The following is a 24,183-nucleotide window of genomic DNA, read 5'->3' as shown; positions in this document are numbered from 1 at the left end:
ATAAACATTGATAACCTTTTTTTAACCTGCGTAATCCAAACTCTACAGATTTAAATTCAGAAAAAAAAAGATACCATGGAAATCTTATTATCTTTTTTCTGCCAGCATTCCTAACTGATTATAAAGGAATCTAATACCGTACATTTTGAAAGTAATCGCTGCAAAACAAGAAATGGAAACCGAAGAGATCGGCTACTAATCCTTCAATGAATGTGAGAATTGGTCGTGACACTCTAAAGAATTATCATATGAAGGAATTAGAGTCTAAACTCTGAAGAGTGCTAAGTAGATTAAAATTGCATAGAATTCAAAAAAAATGTATGTCCAAGTGATAACCAGAATACTTTACAAACAGGGTCTTAAAGTGATTGGACTGTAGTCTACATTCCAAATTGTTTCTTTACCAAGAAACAATGGTATTAATAATCAGCAAACAGAAGTTCACTTAAGCACTGACCAGTAGGGTTACAAAAATGCAACACTGAACTAGTTTTTTCCATTAAAAAAAAAAAAAGAAAAAGCACGGAACAGTACAGGTTATAATTTATGTATATTTAATCGAATATTGAATGACACTCAAGCTCAGGTTCTAGAATTCCACCTGTCTTTCTGAGCAGATTGAGATGGTTAAATTTTGCAAATATAGAGAACACTAGGGAATTATGATACAGAGGTTTTTGTGTTTTATGCCTATAGAAAATAACTGCAATGATCTTTCATCAGCAACCAGATAGGATATTCACTTTGCAGTAACCACAGAAAACACATCTACTTCATCACTGTAGTGTGTCTGTCATTTAAGATATCCATACTCATTTATTGCCTAAGAGATGAATCATTGTTTAGTTTACTGAGGCAAAGCTTAGGCTAAAATTCAAGTACAATGAAGAAAGAATGTCTACCTGTATTATGATCTTAGTAGCAGAACTGCCCAAACTCTGTAAAACAAAACAAAAAGCAACAAAAAAGTGATCATTTGACTTGTTAAACAGAAAATATCTAGTTGTACCACTTTGCTTCAGAGAACAAAGGAAAAAGTAGCACATGCAATGCATTAAGTATTGTATTCTGAAAACCCAGCATTAAATTAGTTTATCCTCAGCTCTGAAGGGGAGGCAGCATAACACTACTAAAGTAATTTCCTATGCTTAAAGCTCCTTCTAAAAGAGCTCTGGGAAGAGCACAGGCTTTGGCCTTTTGCACTACCAGTCAGCTCAACTTTTCTATGTTTGGACTGTGAAGCTATGACACCATCATCCTTAAAACCTGTCTCACTGTCAACTGCATTGGACACACATCACCACATACGTACATTCAATTCCTGATCTAGTCATTTATTGTGCTCAATTTTGGGACACGAGGGACAAATGTAAAAGGTTACTAGACACGATCCTGAGGCAGCACATTTGACTCTGTAAGAACTATTTTACTATTACAGCAATCATATGAAAAAAGTATGCTTACCTGGGGGTAGGTATGACGCTGCAAAAGAAAACAAAAATCTTTAAGTATTTTGTACAAGGGCTTGTCTAAACAGTGTGTTGCAGCAGAAAAAAGGCCCTGTCTTTTGAACAAAATACACAGTCAAATGTGGAAGAAAAAAGTAGAAAGGGTAGTATATTACAAATTTCTTTTAATCTTTATTCAGGTTAGAACAAGTTTTACTAGAAGATGGGCATCAGAAAAACACACTTATCAATTATTATTTCATACAAATTTGATTTAAATCACCTTAAGGCAAAACTTCTGGCTGACTGTATGAGCTCCAAGTAAGTACAGTAGAAATTTAATACTTGAAAAATGAGAATGGAAGTGAATTTACAGAAGAAAGTTGCAATAGAAACAGGAAAATCAAAACTACTCTGGAGCATGGAGGTTATATGTATCGAGAGACCTGGTATTTGAAGTTAATCCAGCACCTCTGCAAGTACTAGTAGCAGTCATGGAACCAGGACTCAGCAATAACATCTGTAAGATTTGATAGGCCAAGATTTTAAGCTCACTATTGGCTTTCCCTGGAGCTAATTATGTACCTAGGGTAAACTCTATGTGACAAATTAAACACGCAGCTACTTGAAAGCTCTTTGAGTCAAAGTTTTGAGCATTATAGAGAAAAACTCCACTTACCACAGGTGGAAAAGGGTTGCTGTTGGGAATGACCACTACCTACAGAGAAATCAGAGAAAGCAGTTTACTTGTCATAGACTTTATTTAAATATGTTAGGAAAAAGAAGAATGCTGATTTCCCTAAACATAGAGAATAATACTACAGATGATTATGGGTGATTTTATAAAATAATATTTTTATGGAAAAAATGCTTAATGCACACTACCAAACAAAGAAGAATGTATACACAGTTTACACAAGAGTATGAGGAGATTAAAGACTTGCTCCCCAGTCACACAGTGACTCATCTGTAGAGACAGGAGCGGGATTTCATGGAATGTACCATATCCACTGGCCTGTGTGTGTATCCTTTTTGAAATTTCACTCTCCACCACAAGGTGGAAGACCAATCTAGTCTTTAATCACTAGAGGAAGGGTTAATATTAACTTCACTTTTTTTTTTTTCCTAATGACTTCAGATGCATTAGTAGTATCTTCTGTTTAGATTTTTAATGTATTCTGATTATAAGCATTTTTTCTATTATTATTTTTAACTGAAAACAGTTTATATTATCCAGTGGTATAAAAAAGGAAGAGGAAAGTTGATGGTATCACAAGAGTTCTAATATAAAAAAAAGAAGAATCATTATGTTTTTAAAACTAAGTTATTAAAAAAAATATATCAGTACAGTTCGAGTTCTTGAAAGAATGGAAAAAAAAAAAAAAAACAAAACATGAAGGCCCTGAGCTTTCTGGGAACTGAACTTAGAGGAAGAGTTCATATAAATATTATGTATCAACTTCAACAACACCCTGAATTCTACTGATTTCATCCGCAATTCATTTAGATTTTTCTAGTGACTTCATTTCACGAATCACACTCATTACCCAGCCCCATATTAAAAATAATTACACAATCTAAAACCTTAGAAATCCCAGGTACATCACAATCACAAGCCTAACATTTTTTTCTTTTCTTTTCTTTTTTTTTTTTTTAATAAAAAAAATCCCTATAAACGTGTAGGAAATTTTACCATTTTATATACAGCTAAGTCAACAACCAAAAAAAGCCATGACAACACAGTGAGGTACTATAAACCATCTAAGAACCAAACTGATCCAAATCATATGAATCAAAATTAAATTAAAATTAAATTAAATTAATTAATTAAATTAAAGCTGAATTAAAGCTTTTTTAGTAGCACCACTGAAATAAAAATTGTCTCGGCAAGTTATACCTCTATGATTTTTTCCGCTTGAATTAAAAAGAAAAGGTGTGCTTACCTTCTTACTGGAGTCTGAACTACTTGCAGGAACAGACTGTAAAGAATATAGGAATTCATTTTTTGCTTAGGTAAATGTAGACAAATTAGCTACAGCACTATTTTCCAAAAGAATGTTATATCTAACAATATTTCACTACAGTACAAAACAAAATAACATTCTGAATAAAAATAAGAGTGTACTGGCAATTAATAAATGAACAACAGAAATAAATCACTTGGTTTAATTTTTTTTTCTAGAAAACATTTTTACTAGTTTTTCCATAGTATTTCATGAAAGCTGCAAATATATCAATAATATTGAAAGTTTGTTTGTAATAAAAACTGTTGGTAGAAAAAAAAAATCTCTTCTCCCCTCATAAAGAAAAAAAATAGAAAAAAAACTCAAAATCTACTGTTGAATCACAAGCTGGAATAAATGGGATGTGCCATAAGAATGGAAATGTTTCAAATAAGTCATAAAATAATGTGCATATACTACCATTTTAGGAATCCACACAAAATTGCATAGGCAAGAGCCACAAAATGAAAGAAAGCAAATTCTAAAAAAGATGATATTACAATATACTCTAAATGTGTAAATCTTTTGTTGAAGTTTCCAGATATAAGTACCATCTGAAGACTTTAATCCTGTCTTTCCTTCCATGAAATTTATTATTTTTTTGGTAGTAATTGTCCATAGCTGGTTAGTTTCTTAATAGCTTAGTAAGCTGAAAATGAAGACGTGTTGGAGAGCACATAGTTACCTGGCCATAGGTAAGACTGCCATATGAAGATGCACTCTGAAAACAAACCATAAATGAATTCTTTATTGATATAATAAGTTGTTAATTATATCATTTTTTAGTTTTAATCTCAAAGTCATTGTTTTTTTCATTAGAGGTTTTACACTTCAAATCAATTTGATTTCAACCATACTTAAATAAATCTAGGGCAACACTAAATTATTCTGAACTTTTTAAAGATAACTGCTGTAAAGTTTTCCAACTTTCTAATATAGTCATAAAATTAATGTTGCTTTCTCACAAATAAAGCATAAAGATCAATTACTTTTACAGGAATTTTAAAGCAACATCCAAAGAGAATTCCTCTACTAGATTAAAAGCATTAAGCAGTAAGAAAGAATTTTGACATTTTGTTAGGCTAACAAGTTAAGTGTTTATAATAGGTGATGAGTAGTTCCTATAATCATAAGCAATTACACTTTGAGGCAGTAACTATTTAATTTTAGAATAATAACTCAAACCACCACCATTTTCTTTAATATATTTAGGAAGAATAATATAACTCTGCATAAGTAAATCTAATGCAATTTGCAATAAGGAGATGAGTTAATAAGCACAGTAGTAGGCAATCAGTAAATAAATATATAATCAGCTTACATCTTTACAAGCATGTTGGCCATATGCATTAGCAGCACCTCCCTAAGGAGAAAAAATAAACCAGTTATTTCTCTAAATAAAGAAGAAAAAGCATACTTCAGACAACCTCAGTTCTAATTGATCCTTATGTTGAATTTCTAAGGCACAGATGGTAAGGAGAGTATTGTACTCTCCACTACTAATGTATGAACACGTGTGAATGTGACAAAGGCACACTAGTCCTTTATATATTGGAGATTACCTAGTGGTACTCAAGAAATATTTTGAAACTGACACTATCAAGACATTATTTTACTAGAAATGAATTGTTAAGATTTAATATAATGCTTGTAATTCAAACATTAGGTGTGTAATATGTACATACACAAGAATGTAAGAATTAGAAAGCTGAAAATGAAAACAAAGAAAGTTAACTCTTTCCTGGCAATGACAGGCAATGAAATATAAAAATAAAAAGGCCCAGCATAAACAGTAATAGCTCCCATTTTAAAGTGAAGTTCATATATTATCATGAATACAATCAATATCTTCCACAAAACTACATTTTTATTGTTCCTTTGCAAAAATCCAATACGCTCTAACATGAATTTTATGTTTTACAAGTACAGATGACATGCACGTTTTACATTTTTGGAAACACTGTCCTTGTTAGCGTTGAGTAGTCTCCATTTTTCTAGTTTAAAGTGGCAACTGAGAGTGCTTAACATTAGAAATACAGGACTAGCCTATTTCTGATTACTTGTCATACTAAGATAAACGAGGAAAAAACTGTTAATGACATTAAAAGACTAAACCTGAGTGTTTCATTTACCTTTCAAGTTTTGTCTCATTTTTTATATTGAGTGAATATTTGACCAAACTTTGAATTGAAAAACTAAAAATCTAATTTTGTAAATACTGAAAGGAAACATATATATATATATATATATATATAATTTGTCAAAAGTCTGCAAATATTTTAGCCTGTATGACTAGTCACCATCTTGATATAAATGCTTCATCTGAGAAGTTTTTGATCTATTCAGCAACACATTTTAGCACTCTGCCTTCTTTCATTGATTTCTAGAAGACTGGATTAACCTGTCTAGGATTTATAACTTCATAAATATCCCTGAAACATGAAAGAATAAAGAACTGAAAGGGCCATAGTTATTGTAGTTATCTCTATGATGAATTCTGAGAGGAGAAACAATTTAGAATGTGCAGACTAATTTGCACCAGTCTTGGGTGGAAGGGGGAAAATAACTTGTATAATGAATATAATTTAAGCATAACAGACAAACCTTCCAGTCCTTCTGTCCTGATTCTATATCCTATACATCTCTACATAACTTTGTAACATCCCTGTTTGCCAACCACTTCATATCACTGAATAACCTGGAATATTCATCTACTAGTTTTCTCCATCATTTTCCATTTGAAACAAAAATTCTGAAATGAACACTCAGATAAATAATACTATCACAGGCTAGGATTTTCTATAAGTATACTTGTATCAGGGAGAAAAAGGTAAATGTGAGAAAAAGTTCTTACTGGTGCACATCCACTCTTGCTTATTGTGTAGACTACTCCACTCTGAAACAACAACAACAAAAAATAGTCAATTATTGCCTTGTAAAAACAAAGGATGAACAGGCAGAAAGAAAGGATGAGCAGAAAAAAAAACCCTGCTATTTACAGCACAAAAATCTGAACAGCTGACAATATGAATGGGCAGCTATGGGATAATCACACACAGAGGTTACTAGTTCACTAGCAACTGTTTAGAACAACTCTCTTTTAGTAAAAGACATTAGTCGTGATCTGGATTTCATGTAAGTTTGTCATTGATCACGTAGCCTTTAAAAATCCATGAGTTGTTATACTAAAATAGCCCATGTTTTAGAAAAAACACACAATAACTTCAGATAGTTACATGACAAGACAAGAAACTCAGCCCTCAGAAAGAATGTATCATGTTGGAAAGGAATGCAGCAAAAAAAAAAATAAAAAATCTGTAATTAACACATATGTCAAAGTAATTTCTCAAAGTCTCATAATCCCTCTTACAGGTAATGAAGATGGAACAAATGGAATGTTGTTAGATAACTCACTAATAAATATAATCACTGGTAAGTAGAAAGAAATATATTCTTGAGAAACTCAGTTCTAGAACCTGATGTGTAGACACACATCAGAAAGCATCTGGCAGTTCAAGTGCTAATAGTCACATGATTGCAATAAAGATAACTAAAAATGCAATCGTTCCAAACCAGCTATACATTTCTCTGATTAAAGAATCAGTCAAAGTGATCAGCAAGAATGCAAATATAATTATTTCAGAAATTTGAAAAGGTTAACTAGACAGTGAATTCACCAAACTTTAAACTACAAATATAATCTGGTGTTACAAGTAATACACACATTCAGAAGTTTTAATATATGCATGAATATTTCATCAAGTTTTGAGAAAATTTGCAAATACTCATAGAGCAAAAAGTGAAACAAGTATAACTGATCCCTTAACTTTGATTTTCAAGAAGATGGAATATGAAAAAGGCCTATTAATTAATACTAGGTACAGTTTCATTTTGATTATGCCAGATGTCTCTGAAATCTACAAAATAAACAGTTCCGGTTTGCATGCACATGAGCACACACAGGTAAGAATCCTCTAGGAAGATGGGAGGAATCTTTTCCTTCTCCAGGTTAATGCTTGGTAAAAATGCTTAATGCTTGAAATCAGAGATGGTGAAGCATCTTGTAAGTCAGAATACTGACAGAAAGAGTTCAACAGAACATAAGTAGTTGATCCTAGTCCAGCTACTGGACATACGGTTTACTGGATGAACAACTCTGACATTCTGTGTTAACTAGCAGAGGCATTATTTCCAGGTAGTGTTAATTCACCTCAGTCCTCTGCACTTGTAGAATTGTAGTTCAAGGTTACTAAAGATAAATGTACAAATGCTGGAAGTCAGGATTCCTACCTGACCACTTGAATAGCTGTTCTGAGAGGAACCAGAAGGTTGAACCTGTAAGGAAACCAAAATGCTATTTATCATTTTCCAGAAATTTGATTTTCATATAAATGACTTTAAGGAAAGCAAGTTCTACTTGGTGGGAAAAAGAACACAAAATAGTTTTCTGTGACTTTGTTCCACTAGCTGATACTATTGTAATTATTTCAGAGATCTTTAAAACCAAATAATCAAAACTATATCAACTGATCCAGTTGATATAAATTAACATAAATTTGCTGCTTGCAGTAGAACTATCCAACCCTTTTTTATCTGTCCTTATATACCATGGCTGTCATTGAGGATCAGGTCTACTCTAGTAAGATCATTAAATAGTGCCAAGTTAAGCAACATTCAGATGGAAACTTTTTACTGAAGTAACTATGTAACCACTAGACACTATGAAATGTAGGCCATATTTGCTGGGAGGAAGGAAAGAAGAAAGGACTTTTTCACTGAGCTGAAAATAATAATTTTCAGGAAAAAAAAATCAAATAGTTAAATCCTATAGCTAGATGATAATTTGAAGAGTGCAAGGCTCCAGATCTGTTTGAACTAAGCAATATTGAAAAGATCCATAAGCAAGGAAGCACTATAGCTATAAAGTAAAGCTAGGCAAATGAAAAGTTCTATTAGAAAGTCATTTTAGATTATCTAGAGAGAAACTGTAGGAAGAAGTGATAACAAGGCTGACAACCATTTAGAAACTTAGGATTTTAGTCAACCAAGGCAAAGTGACAAAAAGAAAAATAAACCGAATTACAAAGGAATAAAGATGTGATGAGAAGCAATTTTTGACTAGGTCTTAAGATTTTTGACAATTAGCAGTAGTCTCTGCAGAATGAATATTTACCACAACACATCCACCTTGTCTTGTGTACGTTCCTCCACGCTGTAAGAAAGTACAGGTTCCTGTTATTGTTTATTGACTCACAAACAAAAAGCAAGTTATTCTGAAGAGGAAACTAAATTGAATTCACATCTGTGGCCTGAGTGAAGAAGTCAAGTGTTGATTGCTTACAATACCTTACCTGTTGTAATAATCTCACCTGAGATTTAATGTTGTCTTGTTAAAAATATCTTCAAAACTAAACACAAGAATGTAAGCACAAATAAGATCTCTCTAGGAAGATAATTTGGATGGTATGAAATAACCTTAATCCTATAACCATGAAATAACTGGACTAGTAGGACAGGAATTCTAAATTTGAGGTAACAGAAACTTGGGAAATTGTAGATAAGTTGTTCTCACCTTGCTGCATTCTATTTCTATCATAAGCTGTGGAGATGAAAAAAAATAAAAATTATTTACTGTAAAAGAAAAAAAACTTATCAGAAATAAGAGATACATTTGGTGAGGCAATGGACAATAATACAAGTATTTGCTCGGACTTAGATCACCAGATGACATAAATCAGTGCTGCTCCATTCAAGAGCCAATACTGTAGATTTGAACACATTCTATTTACTTAAGCTACCTATCATGTTTAAGATGCTTAATATAAGTGATTCTCTGTCCAAAATAAATAAAGAAGCAAATGCATTTCTAAGAATATGATATATAGCTGTAGTTACCCAGGACTGAGGCAGCAGCAAAGTAAAAGCATAGTACATCCCAGAAGTAAAGCAGAATCCTCCTTAACACCTATTTTCTTTTCTTTGTATCTGTGCTATGTACTGTTTTGATAACTAGATTATTAATTTCCTTACTTATCTTGGGGAGAAAACAATATTTATTTTATTTTAACCCTTTTACCAAATTGATGAAAGACAGTTAAAAGCATTGGAGGTATCTGCTGAATTTGGCCGTCCTAATGAACACATAATAGCAAATGTATATCTACTCATAGATATTTTAATTGAATATATTAGTTGCTAGTATGTAAATGCACTCAAAACATACCTTCCTTTTTTGTCTTCCTGTCCCATTAACTGACTCAGAACGTGTAGGTGTGAGAATTTTGCTTTGAATTCCAACCCAAAATTTCTCTAGATCTTGAACAACAGTTGCACTGCAAAGAAAATAAAATATTTTTTATATCAAAATGTTTCATTATAAAATACGATTAAACACTTATTTCAATGATCAGCCAAGAAAATCTATTAAATATTGATTTTGAGGTTTATGCAGTAGAAGTTTGAAAAGAATGTCCAGAACATTTATTTTGTTTTTACAGTATTATCATCCAATCTCTTTCTGAAGATAAATAAAATTGGTACTGAGCATGGAAAGAAAAAGATGGACACTATCCTGTAAAGCACTGACTCTTGTGGGGAATATTACATATCCTTACATTGCCCATCTAGATGATCTAAATCTATGATGGTGATCTGATTTTCATGGCATAAGCAGTTTTTTTTTTTATTTGTCTTCTTTTGCCTCTTTTTGTATTCCTCAAAATTTAGTGAAGCAAGGACAAGACATCTCCTGTCATAAATCTATACTTCAAACAACATTAAGCTATCAAATATTAAGATTTTTTCCAGTTACATCAAGCACGTATTTTGTTATAGCAGATAATTCTTTTTCTTACAGATCTGAAACTTGTAAAGTAATATTAAACATAGTAAAAACTTGTCTTCTCCTGTTTTCTTCAGTAGTTAGTTCATGGGTCATATCCTCCAAAAGTCACAAAAAAAGTATGTTGAAGACAATTTAGGATGATATCATCCTAAATGAATTAACTTGTCTTTAAACTTAACTTTCAAACATTTCCACAAACTGGTATTTTTCCCCACTGTCCAAAAGGAAAGATTTATTATTTTTTTAAAGTAGCAACTGAATGGAATCTGAACATGACTTACTCAGGGAACTAGTTGCACTATCACTGTTGCTCTTGTAATTAAAGAAGTCATAGTGTAAAAACTGGTTACTCAAAGATCCATTAATGACACTGTGCTTAATGGAATTATTTACATATATTAATGTCTGTAGTATGGTGTTTACTTAGCTACTTTTTAAACAGTATAACTTAAGACAGAAATCGTTTTATTTAATGGACACAGTGGAAAGGCATGATAACCTATGAAACAAAACATGACTGTGACAAAACAAAAACATCAGAAACAATAGCACAAATGCATGTTAAAATATTCTATGAAAATAAATTTTCTAGGCAAAGAAAGAAAAAAAAAACGCCACTATTTACATGAACTGAAGATCTCTAACATCATGTGGAGCAATCCACGTTGTTGTAACTTTCTGTTTCACATCTGAGTTTGCATGACTTACTGCTGAATTCTGCAATTAAAGAGAAATACATATAAGACAAAAAATAAATTTTTGTCCGTATAAGTGTAACTGCCTGTACTACAACACTGATGCCCTTCTAGGAAGTATCAAGTAGTTTTTACATTAGATTTGTATCACATGTAGAAGATAAATGCATTTCCTGAGAAAGTCTAAATTAAGCTCTACTGATGAAATATTTTTGCCATTAAAAACACTAGTATCTTTTATTATATCAGATTAAAGTATTTAGAAGGAAACCAAGCTTATGTAAGTATTCCAAAGAGTGAACACATACCGTCATGTTATGACATTCCAAGCCTTTTGTGTTTGGATCTGTAATTTTAAAAGTACCAACAGGAACATCTCCTTCTATTTCTCGAGCTTGTAGATTAAATCCTTTAAAACCAGCATCTCTAAGGGCTTCTAAAGTCACTATAAAAACAGATATTTTGAGAAACTTAAGTTTCATACACTACCAAAACCACTTAAGTGGCTAACAATAAATTTTCCCTCTAAAGAATATAAGATGGCACACATAGTAATAAATTAAAATTTTTCACAATTTAAAAAAAGAAAAGTTGGGATATTATTACAATTTTTATTAAAAATCAAGAATGACCATAAAAGAAAAAAATAAGTTTGGAGAAGCATTTGTGTGTAACAAAGTCTATTAGAAAGTAAAATGAAACATATGATTTACTGACAATTTTACAAGTAATTCTGCTCTACTAATTAGTTCGATTTTTTTTTTTTATTAATTGATTTGTTCCCCTATGCATGCTCAGAATACTCCCTTATCAAAAGCTTACTTGTTTTCTAATTAGGCCTATAAAAAGTTAAAATAGTCATGGGAGAAAGAGATTTGCAATTCTTTCTACATCCATTTCAAAAGAAGAGATTAACTTTTGCCTAAGGTTGAATTGCAGAACCTTTTGATGAGTTACAACTGGAAAAAAAAAAAAAAAAGAGAGAGAAGCTAGACAGTTTGGCTCTCATGTCTGAGATTAAATATAAAACAAAGAAACAAAAATCAATAATTATAAACTACTCAATTTGACTGAAATGTTACTGCTGAAGGGGCTCTGAAATACATGAAAAAGCACATTTTCATGTTTTGTGTACATCTGAACTGAAACTAAGTTTCAAGATCATAATCAAAAATGTTATGATATATTATAAATTTGCTCCAGTAATGCCAGTATTGGGAACTTTCACAAATAAAACCAGAATAATGGTTTCTATGACTTAGGTGTGTGGTAGCCATTAAAAATAAGTATTAGCAGATAAAAAATAGGTAACCTGGGAATGACACAGAAGTGAAGGCAGGGGCCAGTCATACTGTGACAATTTAACATTTCAAAATGCCCGCATAATTAGACTTTCAATTTGCCATCAATTTCAACCCTAATTCACCTCAGGTCTCGTAGGAGGGATGGCATCCAACACTTGAATACAGTGTTAAAGGAAGCACAGTTGGGACTCTAGATGTTGGCATATAGCATGCCTAAGGTGAAAGAGCAACACATCCATTGGAAGGGCAGCCTACTGCAGCTGCCTGAGAATAGGTATGGGATTCTTACAACTCGACACAATAAAAAAGTGGTGCTAAAGAAAGTAAAGTAAGGGTAGATAAAATGGTGAAAAATGTCAAGGTTAGTAGCATCTGAGATTCAATATCTATGTCACAGTAAGTCTCGTACAACCTCACAGAACAGTCTACAGATACGTAAATCCATCCATCATTCTGCCAGCAACAGTGTTTTAAAAACAGCTATCAGTAATCAAACAGCCCTCTCATTCTTAAAGGAATAATTCACGTATGTTTTTCCAAGAGTGACAGTTATAACAGAACTCTAATGCTTCTCCATTCTTCTCCCTAGCTATCACTTCCCATGGAACCACATCCACACTACTTGGGTCAGGTAAAACAGAAGCCCAGCTGGAAAGTAACACTTAGTGAAAAACTCTTATTTTGAGTGACTGAGATACAACAGTGGAAATGTGACGCGTTACAACTCACTTCCACTGCCATGCTTGTTCTACCAAATGAATAAGAAGCAGTCACAAGTCACTTAAAGTGTGACAGCCCCATGAGATGGCATCATAGTGTGGAAAAACAAGGCTGTCAACGTGTTCCATCCAGAGAGCAACTCAGGATTAGGAAGATAAAAAGGCACAACAGCTCCACCTCCTGCAATTTGATAAAATCTGGGATGCAGCTCTTACAAACATGACTCAAAGTATCTCACTCTTGAGTTGTCATATACAGTGTTCTGAATCCCTTTGTATTGCAGAGGGTTGATATGACAGCAAATACTTAAATACAAAGTTAGAGCAACTAATTATTAGTCTAGTTTGGCCAGCTGTCTCATGATTTTTACTTTTGCCACAGGAACTACAGCATGAAGTTAAGGTATTTGTTATATATGAAAAGAAAAAATAAATTGAGTATATATGTTCAATTATATAAATATATAAAAACATATATAGATATGAAATATTTACAAAAAAGGAACATCTCAAGTACAAAAGAATAAGACTGAAATAAAAAAATAGATACACAGAGAGAAATGGAGGAATTCTGGTGAAGTCTGGTAATTCTGGGAGACACAGATAAAGATTATAGGTCACTCAGATTATTTACCTTGGATTTCATTTCCTGGTTCAAAGTTATCAAAAGATACAGCAATAATATATGGTGGTGCAGATGTCTGTGGTTCAGCTTCATAGTTTGGTAACAGAGAATCACAATCAATTGAAGTATTTGTCTGTGGAAAACCAAGGATTCTGGGCAAAAATATTCCACAGAACAAAAAAACAAAGCAGGAGTGCCTTCTCATCTGTGGAAAAAAAAAAAAAAACACACACACACACAAAAAAAAACAAGATATAGTTTATAGTATCTTCTTTTTAGTACTTGTCATAGTTGACAGATATCTGCCTTTCTCCAGGGTAGGAAACAAACATAGAAAGCTTGGCTTTCATTGTATTTATATAGTTTGAAGAAAATCAATTAAACAAAATACATATATACGCTGAGAAAACAGTGCAATAAATGACACAAATACTTTAATTCTAAAATACTGAATTATTAACTGAAGATTAAATTCTCTGGTTACATGACAACAGTCCATTACAGTCATGTCTTTTGCATTATGGATTAGGACCAGGAAAGGCTTTACACAAACTTCTTCATTGTTGAGCAGTCAGGTTTAGCCCAGATCTTTATTCAAGAACTCAGACATAAGCCTTGATCTCTCAAACTGCTTTTTGTAGATATAACCATGACTAATAAGCTCTCTATTTATTGCTTTGTCTACTCCCACTTCCAAAAAAACATCCAAGAAGTCTATCGTTAAATGCCCTGGAGAACTCTCAGCAGCTTTCCGAAATACTTGTTTCCTGAAGTACTCAAGAGTTCCTTAAAATCCTTTGGAAGCATTTCAAACACAATGTATGAGATGTGTCCAATTTGTATCATCTATCTGTGCATCTTAATTTGTGCATGAATGGATAAGGCCATTCATTTTTGTATGTGCTAATTAAAACTAATAGGAGAATAACCTGGAAGCACGGGAAGAAAAAGCTTCAGAACACTAATCTAAACACATGCGCTTACCTCTGAACTCAACTTAAACAACATTTTAAAAAACCTGTGAATCAACAGACAAAGCAAGTGACTGAAGTGTTGAAAGATTTCCTATACAAAGGTGATGAAGGTTTGCATGGTGTCACAATCACTAAATGCAGCAATCAGGAAAGTTATATGTGTTATTTATCCTGTCTTTAAAGCAGAAGGAGACTATCCCTCCCAAAAGTCTCATGAAAATGTCATTTAAATGGGATCCTTGTAAGCATTGTGTCTGGGTATCAGTCCACTGGGTGCGGTTATCCAATCTCTTGTGACTGTTTTGACATAGCCCACTTCTAATTAAATTTTAAATACAGCATGTAGGTGCTATTATATTAACAGATGTGGTAAACAGTGATTTAATATGAACTAGACTATGTGTTGTTGAAATCTTTGTCTGACTCATGCTTAAGATGGAAAAAAATCTGTTTGTAATTAGACGTTCCATTTCAAAGCACAGAATCCTTAGCACTGGCTCAGCTGGGATTGGAAAAAATCTGGAGCTGCACTCTACCATGAAAGAAAACTACTCTGAAACCTCTTTCCTCTTTTACTATTTAGAGGACAGACAGAAACACACAACAAGTTGAAACATGGCTGAGGTGCATTCTCTTTGCATCAGTTAACTTAAGACAGTTCCCTGTCTTAACAGTTATAGAACAACCCTAAAAGTCCCATTATAATATCCTTCGGAACTGAGATTAAGATGAGGAAGTGATGTTAGCATCTTACAAAATTCCAACTCCAGACTTGAGGCAGGAGCAGAAAATTATTTTCATGGAATACAAGTTTCAATACCTATTCAATGGAGTCATGGTATATTGGAACAAAAATTTACATTTTTTTTCCCTAAGAAAATGTAAAAAAATCTTACAGTAAATATTTATTAAATAGAAGCACAGGGAACTCTGTGAAATAAAACTTATTTGCAAGTTTCTAAGAAATCAAGATAAGTTTACTGTGTCCACAGGTATAGACAGATACAATCTCATCTTCCTGTGAGCCTGTATGGCTCATCTCTGCAGTACTTGAACTGCCACCTTAAGAATCCTCTTCCACATTTAGTTTAGTAGGACTTCAGGCCACCAATTAAATCCCTGGGTACTGTTTAGTTAGCTACTTCATTCAAAGCCTAGTGGACTTGGGAAGAGACACTTTGGTGGTTTGCTACTCAGGAGCCTGGGGCAAACTTCTGAATAGAAACAAAAGGTGTTTTAAAAGCCTTTAAATATAGGGGACTTAATATGATAAATATATTTTGTGTTAAAAAAAAAAAAAAAGCCAGTCTTGGCAAGTTTATCCTGCCAACAGTTCAAGACTCAGTCCTATGTACCCCTTTCTAACTCATTCTTTATGAGTATTTTTCTCCTTTCCTCCTTTCCTTTTTCTTTAATTGTTGAGCCAAACCCTTTACCCTTGAGAGTCAGTATCACCAGTTGGCGTACACCCTGTCCACCACATCCCCAGCAACACACCTTATCGACCAAGTGCTGATGCGTGGGCATCCTCCGGTCCCTCTGTGGTCAGCGTGAAGAGCTGCAGCCCGAGAGTGCGGATGCCCAGCAAGATGAGAGGGAGGAGGTGAACGGCTTGGCCAATCCTTGGCGAGGCGGGGAGCCAGCACGGCCAATCGCACCTCTTCCCTGGAAATTGGGACACCACAGGTGGGACTCTCCTGCCCAGCTGGGGCGATGACAACACGCACTCCTCATGGGTGAATCATGCCCCCTTTGACCTTTAGCTAGGCATCAGGGACAGGTAAGGCTTCTGAAGGTTGACAGACTAAACTAATATGTTGATTAAAATCTACAAACTTGTGCTATACAAAAGCTTTACTAATATTTCATGAGCCATTTGAGTAAAATATTCTACACTAGGCTATTTAATTTGACTTCAGAGTATCCTGCTGCTGGCTTTTCACTTTTTTACTCTTTTCTTATCATAGGAGAAGACATGGACAATTCAATTCATGGTAATGCTGCCAAGCATTTTCTCATAGCAGAGTTAATGAGGCTGTTTTATCTCATGTACCTTGTGGGTAGGATCTGAAGTTCTTGCACCTGACGTGCATTGAAAACAAAACATTTTTTTCCCCTTGGAAGTATTTTCACAAACCCTCTGCTGAAGATTAGGAATAAAGTCCAAAAGCAGAATGACATGTGAGAGTCACTTCTATTTAACCAGGGAATAACAGGAAATCCATGAACCAAAGACTGTTCACATGAAAATTCTCCAATATCTTGATATTTGGGCATTTAAAATACACTTAAAATTTTAAATGCCATCAGCATTTGAAGAACATTATCTATTTTAAAAATTAAGCATATTTAACTAACAGTATTCTCTTTCAGTTAATCACCTTTAATTATTGAGTTGGATTTTATTTACAGTATTTCATTATGAAAGATATTACTTGTTATCTACTACTATCCATTGGGGAAGAGATGATAATCTTCCTCTCCTTACTGTACCACTAAACTTACCATTGATACCAAAGTTATAAACAGTAGTGAAAATGCATGCTACACACCACAAATACAAGAGCTTACTGGCAATGCAGTCAAATAAATGACACAACAAGGAATGGCAACTGAAACAAATAAACAAAGAGCTGGGATCTTACAAATGCATATATGCAAGACCTTTCTTGTATAAAACACTAGGGCTTCTATAAAGACTGAATGTCAGCAGAAAGATTGCCACATTTCACTACCAGCTAGAAGATACGGACAGGTAGCCAGAACCATCAGGACTATTACTCCTGGCAACCACGCATGGGACTGAGCACTCCATGAATGTTGAGTTTGGCAGGCAGACGTATAAATGTCAGACAATGAATTGCTGTAATCTTGATAACATTATGATTAAGACCCATAGATAAGACAAGTAAAATGCTTTTGTTGGCTATTACACCAATAAAATACTATACTGAATAAGTTGGTAAAGACTCAGACCATTATTTATAGTGTGAGAGTTGTAAACTCAGTGTCCCAGCCCATATTCAACATTACTGCTTGTGGTTTATTTCAAAAGAACAGTATTTACACTGCATCAAACATAAGGCACTGATTCAGCAATGATTTACCTGTACTTCAGAACTACCATTAAAAAAAATCTTTTTCAGGTCTCCACACTCGAAAGGACAATTTTCAGTTCATAAATTAAACGTCAGCTGAACTAGCGGTGGCTTCCTGATTCTGGTGAAAAACTGTGATTACAAAGTTCGCTAAGTACTGAAACTACAGTGAAAGTGCAGACCAATTCTATGTTGTATGTGCATGGACCTCCCTGGTGCTTGGAATGCATATTCTTTCTTCCAAAATAATGACATTAAACTTGTGCCACCAAGGGCGTGTCCCTTCACTTTAGGAAGAAGTCAGGGAACATGGGAGAGAGGCTAGAGTCCATCAGACTGTGAGGAACAGGATCCCTACAAGGCAGCATGTGGAAATGTTAAAGGTGGACAAAGGGGAAGCCAACTACTTGCCCAAGCAAAACAGTATCTCCTTGGTAGGGAAACACTAGCAGAGTTTTCTAGAAATATTTTGTTTCTTCCAAAAACTCTTTACATCAAATCAGACCAAAGAGCCTGTTTTCTTCTTCCACACTGACATCAGGACCTCCAACTGTCCCTTCATGACACTCAGCAGCCTCCAGCTTACTCTCTGCAACTTCTGTGCCAAAGACAATTTTTTGCTGGTAAAATACATTGCAACTAGAAATGTTAGAAAGTGTAACAAAGCTTCAGCTAATGTCTACTTACATAAATAGCAACGTAAACGATGTGAGGGTTATTTTCATTAGGGTCTGGTGTCCTTGTCGAACTGCTTTGATGCTTCCAGTATGCAGCATTAATAAACCACTGAGTCTTGGACTTTGCAGCAGAATTGAGAACCTGTTTGCATGGATACCTCAGGTATGCTGGGAGACATTGCATGGCAGCACAATAACCACTCCAAAATGTTTCCAAAGAAAATGTGTTTAAAATTGCAACTTCTGAGATGTGATCTGTAAGACTACAAATGTGTACTGTGCCAAGAGTAAGGCTGTATACAAATGCATAAATCAAACAAAATGTTGATCACTTAATATACATTATATCACTGAATATACATTACATTGTTTAGGGCAGGTCTGTGGACATCAAGATGTGAGATTATAACCAGTCTTCCTTCACTGAGACCTCCAAACTGAAACAATAAAAACAAGTGAGAAGGGAGAGAAACTGTTTCTTCCACACAAAATTTGGACAATGAAAACAAATATTACTGAATGTCCCTGCCTCCTCTCACATGCCAGATGCTTTCCAAAGATCTCCCAGTCCTTTTCTTTGTTTCCTTCTTGCTCAAAGAGGGAAGGCCAAGAAAAATTCCTATAACTGTTAAAACCAAAATTTGCTTCCCTAACACCTACTTTGAAAGTCAAAAGCAATTTTCTGCAATTTAAATGAAAATATCCTACTTTTCTGCTCCAAATAAAAATGGTTTGTTCAGTGTACAGGATTTATGCTATTAAGACAATTTTATCTTAGCTGCAATCCTCCAGCATATTTTAAGTAACTGGAAAGTACTCATCTGAAATTTCAAAACACATTTTGTAGTCTAAATTTACTGCTAAACCTTCTTACTAGGCTTTGTGAATTATATCATTAGGATTATAACAAGAGGGATGTTTACTTTCCCTTTAAAAACTGTCTTTCTTCTGTGTCAATATTTATGTCCTATTTCCCAGGCCTTTAAGTATTCCCACATTTTTGTTTATTTGTAAACATTACACTTCCTATGTCAAATAATTACATCCCCCTCTTAAAAATATGCCACCACGTAATATGGTAGAATTCCTTACAGCTCAGAATAGTCCTAGCCTATTTGTCTCATTCTAGCTAAGTATAGTGTCTCTCTTCAAAAAAAGGATTACATTATTTTAGTGCATTATAAGAGCCAAATACATATGGTTTATTTTGCACTTCTAAGGAAGTATATTAAATGTACTCTCAAAAAACGTGTAACTGATAATTTAGCAAAACAGTGACATACATTATTTTTCTAGAAAATAAAAAGATATGAAAGTTATCCTTTCTCTCATATTAAACATTTTCAGTTCCTTGTCATCTTTAATTGCTTGTCTGCTCATGTTAGCACTTTTCTTGTCTGATTTAAACCCTGACAGAATTAATGTAAAGACTCGTTCTCTATAAATAACAATAATGGCCCACACCCTGAAAGTCTTAGATGATGTCACTGGGAGCCTAACAGGAGAATTAGTGAGTTTTAAAAAAAAGGGGGACCGCATCTACTCATTTTTATTTTGTTTTATTTTTTTTATGCCACAGCCGAAATGAGGGTGAAAAAGATTGTGCTTACTGATGTCATACACTTCTGTGTTGCTCAGGAGAAACACCTGTCACGAACAGTATATACAACAGCAATGACATCCGAACATTGCGTCATCTTATCTTGTGTTGTGCAAGCTAGCAAATAGCGTTGTCCCTATGTGCTTATAAGGTGAGTGTTTGGGTGTAGCTGCAAACATACGCAATACTTCATATAAACCACAGTGACTACCATTTGTTAGTGCTTTACCAGACTCTATATTCAGATTGACGTAAAGAATTTAAACATTGCTCATGGAATTGGGAGACATAGGAAAGGGGTCTGACTACTCAGATATGCAGTCTAAAAGAAATCTAGAACCTTAATATTAACAATCAGAATTCATTGTTTCCACAATCCCGAGAAGCTAAATGGTCTGTCATACACATACCATCTACTGGATTTACTGAAATATTATGTTTGTATGTAATTTTTTATCTGTGGATCTAGAATACTTCTGGCATGGTTAAAATAAGAAAATTGTTTACAGGCTATTTGTAAGTCCCTGGGGCCTAGAGGATTCATCTGTAGTTAATGCAATGCACATATATACTTGATATATACAAGTGTGGCCCATTCATGAGCAAGCAGTTAGGGTTCAGTGATATAAGTTTAGCTTTAGAATGCCTAGTAATCCAACAGTACTGGGTCAAAAATAACACAGCTACATGGTGCAAAACACTGGTTACTATTAACTCACTTTGCTGATGCACATTCATGCATTAAAAAATCTTAACTAGTTAGGCTAATTGACTTTTGGGTAACTTATCAGAAATGTAGTTGCATGTCCATAACTGATACCCTTGAAATTTGTACCGCTACATGACCAGATAATGCACAGATCTGGTATTAATGATGACAGAACTCCAGCTAAGAGCTTCTGTTCAGTGAGAACAGGAATGTTCCTTTGGATTTCAAAATCAGTGTAGACACTTGGGATCCATTTCTTCAAAACCACTAGGAAGGTTATTATTTATCTCTATATCAAACTATAATACAGCGTGTTTCCTGATAATGGAATACGATTTCAGCTTTGGGGGTCTCAGCTTTATTATTTGTAGCAGCCAAAAAGCAGTTATTGAAGAAACATGAGTATTTTTTGTTAGGCAGAGAGGCTGATTTTGCTTAACAATGTGTGCACAACTACTTGAATACAAGAGCATAAAGGAAACAGAGGCATGAAGGAAGGTGTGATGGGCTCATGGGGTTTCTGATAATATCAAATTCCCAAGCAATAGCCAGTTAACAACATATATAGCCAGGACTTGATCAACAAGTTATTTGATATTGTACAGGTTTCCAGCAATAAATAATAAGACTTCCCTTGCATCTTTCCTATTTCTTTGAACACGCCTTAAAAATAGTAATGAAGTAATCCACACAGCTTCTTCTGAGGCAGGGAAGTGTTATTACTACTTAATTTTACAGGTGAGGAAACCAAGTCATGGAGGGATTAAGTGACTTGGCCAAGGTCATACGGAAAGTTCACTGCCATACGTGGTATGCGTCAGTCCTTGTCAGCACTCAGTGACACTCCCTGAGAAGTTCACTCAACCCCTTTCTCTGCGTAGGCTAGCATCTTTAAAATTTCTTAAGAATCATCTTCTACCCTAACCCTGACTGAGAGAAGAAACATCGCCAGCCCAGGTGAGAGTCAGGCTGAGCATTATCCCCAGTTAACGGCTTTCCTCTCAATTCATTTAGGACTCCTGATTATCTTCTGGATTGTACTTTATCTTCACCTCTGCCAGGAATTCCTCCTAACGGACTCCTCTAATTTAAAACTATGTAGCTAGGCAGGATAATATTGCACAGACTATACAATAAATACACGCAGTAATTATTTTAAAAAATATATATTTCTCACAGAACATAAGTGGAACATAAAACTCGTAATTTCTACTGCACTAAAGAACAAACTAAAAACTAAACTTTCCTTCTTTACTTAATATAAATTTGACAGCGCAAAGTTTCATAGAATTTGTCATATTGTGTATACTTGTGTGTACACACATACAGACAAAACACAGATAGCATAATACCTCCTATATAGACACTGTTACATTACAGATATAAATCTGTAAGTGCATAACCCTCATAATGATTAACAGCAGGAATAATCTCAAAAATTAAAAACCACATGCTGAAATATTTCACTTTTACAGCAACTTTCCAACAAAAATCTCTGATGTAATTTTATGTGTAAGCATTTATGCATACTCCCGCTTTAACTAAAATGATGCATTTCACAGATTACTATTTCATTGTGTGCTTGTATAGTCAGAATATTTACTGTACTTCATGCGATGCCTAAGGTGAAAAACTTAAGTGCACATCAGGTCCCTGTCTTCTTTCTGGTTAAGCAGAAACTTGAGCTTTCTCTTAGGTTTCAGTTCTCTAAACATTGCCTTAGTTTATGAAATTTCTTCAGATCTTCCACACTTTAATTCTTCTGTTCCTACATTTGAACAAGCACCCTGAATCTCTCTTCATATTCTTAGAATCTTTTTTAAACTACTTAATAAAACTTGTAACTTTATTCACTTTGAAATTTCAAAAGACAAGAAGATCCTGCTAGTTGCAATACCTTTCGTGATTTAATTTACTTTTAACTTATATTATGTTAATTTGCATTTAATTTGCATTTAGTCTTTTCACTGAATTATGACCTTTTTAAAAGGTCAACATGACAGATGACAAATAGTGACCAACTCTGAAATAAAAAGAGGAGGTAAGTAACAAAATAGTCGGTTTAGATATTGGAGGTTTTTAAGTGGTTAACCTATAAGGGGAAGTTAGATGTGTTGGACAGGGTAGGAGAGAAACATTACTCTTTTATCTGCATTAAACTGTAAACTGAGAAACTGGACATAGCCAATGAGTCAGCACTTAAGTATTGGCCTCATCATATCCAGCAAAGGAATGAACACGGATACCATTTCTGGATGGTCAACAGAAGTGATCAGTGCCTTTTTCTCCACAAAGGAGAAGAGAAAACACCGTTATCTCCTGTGACCAACACAGTGAAGACTGCATTTTCCTCAGCTGAAACAGAAATACTGAGGTACAGCCACAGTCAAATCTAGAAGCTCAGGAATTAATTGCTATGTTCAAGACACAAGCCAAGACTAATAGCTGTTCTGTCAATGCTGGTCATACTAGATTTCTGGAGGATGGTCCTGCACCATACTGCTGAAATCCTCCTTCCTCTCCCTCACTTTCTTCAAATTCAGGCCTAAGTCTCTTGCAATCTTTACAACCTGTTGTAAAGCATCCCTGTGCCAATAATAACTTAGTTCCTCTATTATATTAGTAGAAGAAAAGCAGAGTTGATGTTGTTTTACTTATGTCACTGACTCAGTAATCCACCTTTTCAGTTCATGCATTAGCAGTACTGCTACAAGAACAGGAGTGCCTTTTCTTTGGGGCAGAAAGAGTCATTCTGTGAACAAAACAATAGGCATAAGAGCTGGGGGGGCTGCCATCTATTCCTTGCTCTGTCACCAATTTCCTGTGTGACTCTAACAAGTCATTAATCTCTATATGTCTCATCTAGAAAATGGGATAATAATATTTAACTATTTCATTGGGAGGTTTAATGGTTGTGAAATGTGCTGAGCTCCTTGGATAGAAGGAAGCTGCTGTCAGAGTAAACAGTAATAGCATGATTATATTTGGTGAGAAGGTTTTAGGAGAGTCACTTTGTAACATCGATATTACAATTCTACATTACGCAGGCAAACCTGGCTAAGCAAGTGAATCACTTACCAAGAAATTTGTCTTTTACTTCAGCTGAGGCATCTACACACGTTGTAGGGAAATCAAAATTAAAGAGAACAGTTAACACCTTGTAAGCCTGTGGAAAGGTACCTTCTTTAGAGAACACCACATAATTTTCTTTAGTCTTAGAATCTAACTGCAAGCACCAGCCTATAAAAGGTTTAGAAACATGTCTAGGGACTCTGAAACCTGCGATAGACAAGTATGTCCCACCACATGACAGATCAGTTATAGACAAAAGCACACATATTAGTGCCTTGTTGATTTTTCCTTTGATATTTTAGAAAACACTGGGTCTTGAACTAATCAGTCTTCCATTGATATATTCTTAGATGAGAATGCTACTATGGATTTTGAACACATTTGTTGAAAAAACATCTAATCCATGAAGTCAGTG

General features: G+C 34.3%; 1 protein-coding gene across 50 annotated transcripts in view; it reads right to left on the bottom strand.

Moving 5' to 3' along the window:
- LOC310903314 (uncharacterized protein) overlaps positions 1-16,263 on the bottom strand; it is a 53,631-nt gene extending 37,368 nt beyond the window's left edge. For all 50 annotated transcript variants that reach the window (XM_083846309.1, XM_083846355.1, XM_083846353.1 and 47 more), the window contains exons 1-15: positions 16,110-16,263; positions 13,648-13,843; positions 11,299-11,435; positions 10,921-11,012; positions 9,675-9,783; positions 9,024-9,050; positions 8,625-8,663; positions 7,742-7,786; positions 6,306-6,347; positions 4,773-4,814; positions 4,137-4,172; positions 3,392-3,427; positions 2,128-2,166; positions 1,465-1,482; positions 903-938 (exon numbers count right to left, since the gene is read on the bottom strand). In XM_083846309.1, the coding sequence (XP_083702435.1) occupies positions 903-938; positions 1,465-1,482; positions 2,128-2,166; positions 3,392-3,427; positions 4,137-4,172; positions 4,773-4,814; positions 6,306-6,347; positions 7,742-7,786; positions 8,625-8,663; positions 9,024-9,050; positions 9,675-9,783; positions 10,921-11,012; positions 11,299-11,435; positions 13,648-13,843; positions 16,110-16,139 (924 nt within the window). In that variant the 5' untranslated portion in view covers positions 16,140-16,263. The remainder of the gene's footprint in view (positions 1-902; positions 939-1,464; positions 1,483-2,127; positions 2,167-3,391; positions 3,428-4,136; positions 4,173-4,772; positions 4,815-6,305; positions 6,348-7,741; positions 7,787-8,624; positions 8,664-9,023; positions 9,051-9,674; positions 9,784-10,920; positions 11,013-11,298; positions 11,436-13,647; positions 13,844-16,109) is intronic.
- Between the last annotated feature and the right edge of the window lie 7,920 nt (positions 16,264-24,183).

The sequence above is a fragment of the Anser anser genome (genome assembly GCF_964211835.1).
Source record: "Anser anser genome assembly, chromosome: 8".
In the NCBI taxonomy this organism is placed as follows: Eukaryota; Metazoa; Chordata; class Aves; order Anseriformes; family Anatidae; genus Anser; species Anser anser.
The sequence above is the reverse complement of the archived record's forward strand: the minus strand, read 5'-3'. Positions and strand labels throughout refer to the sequence as shown.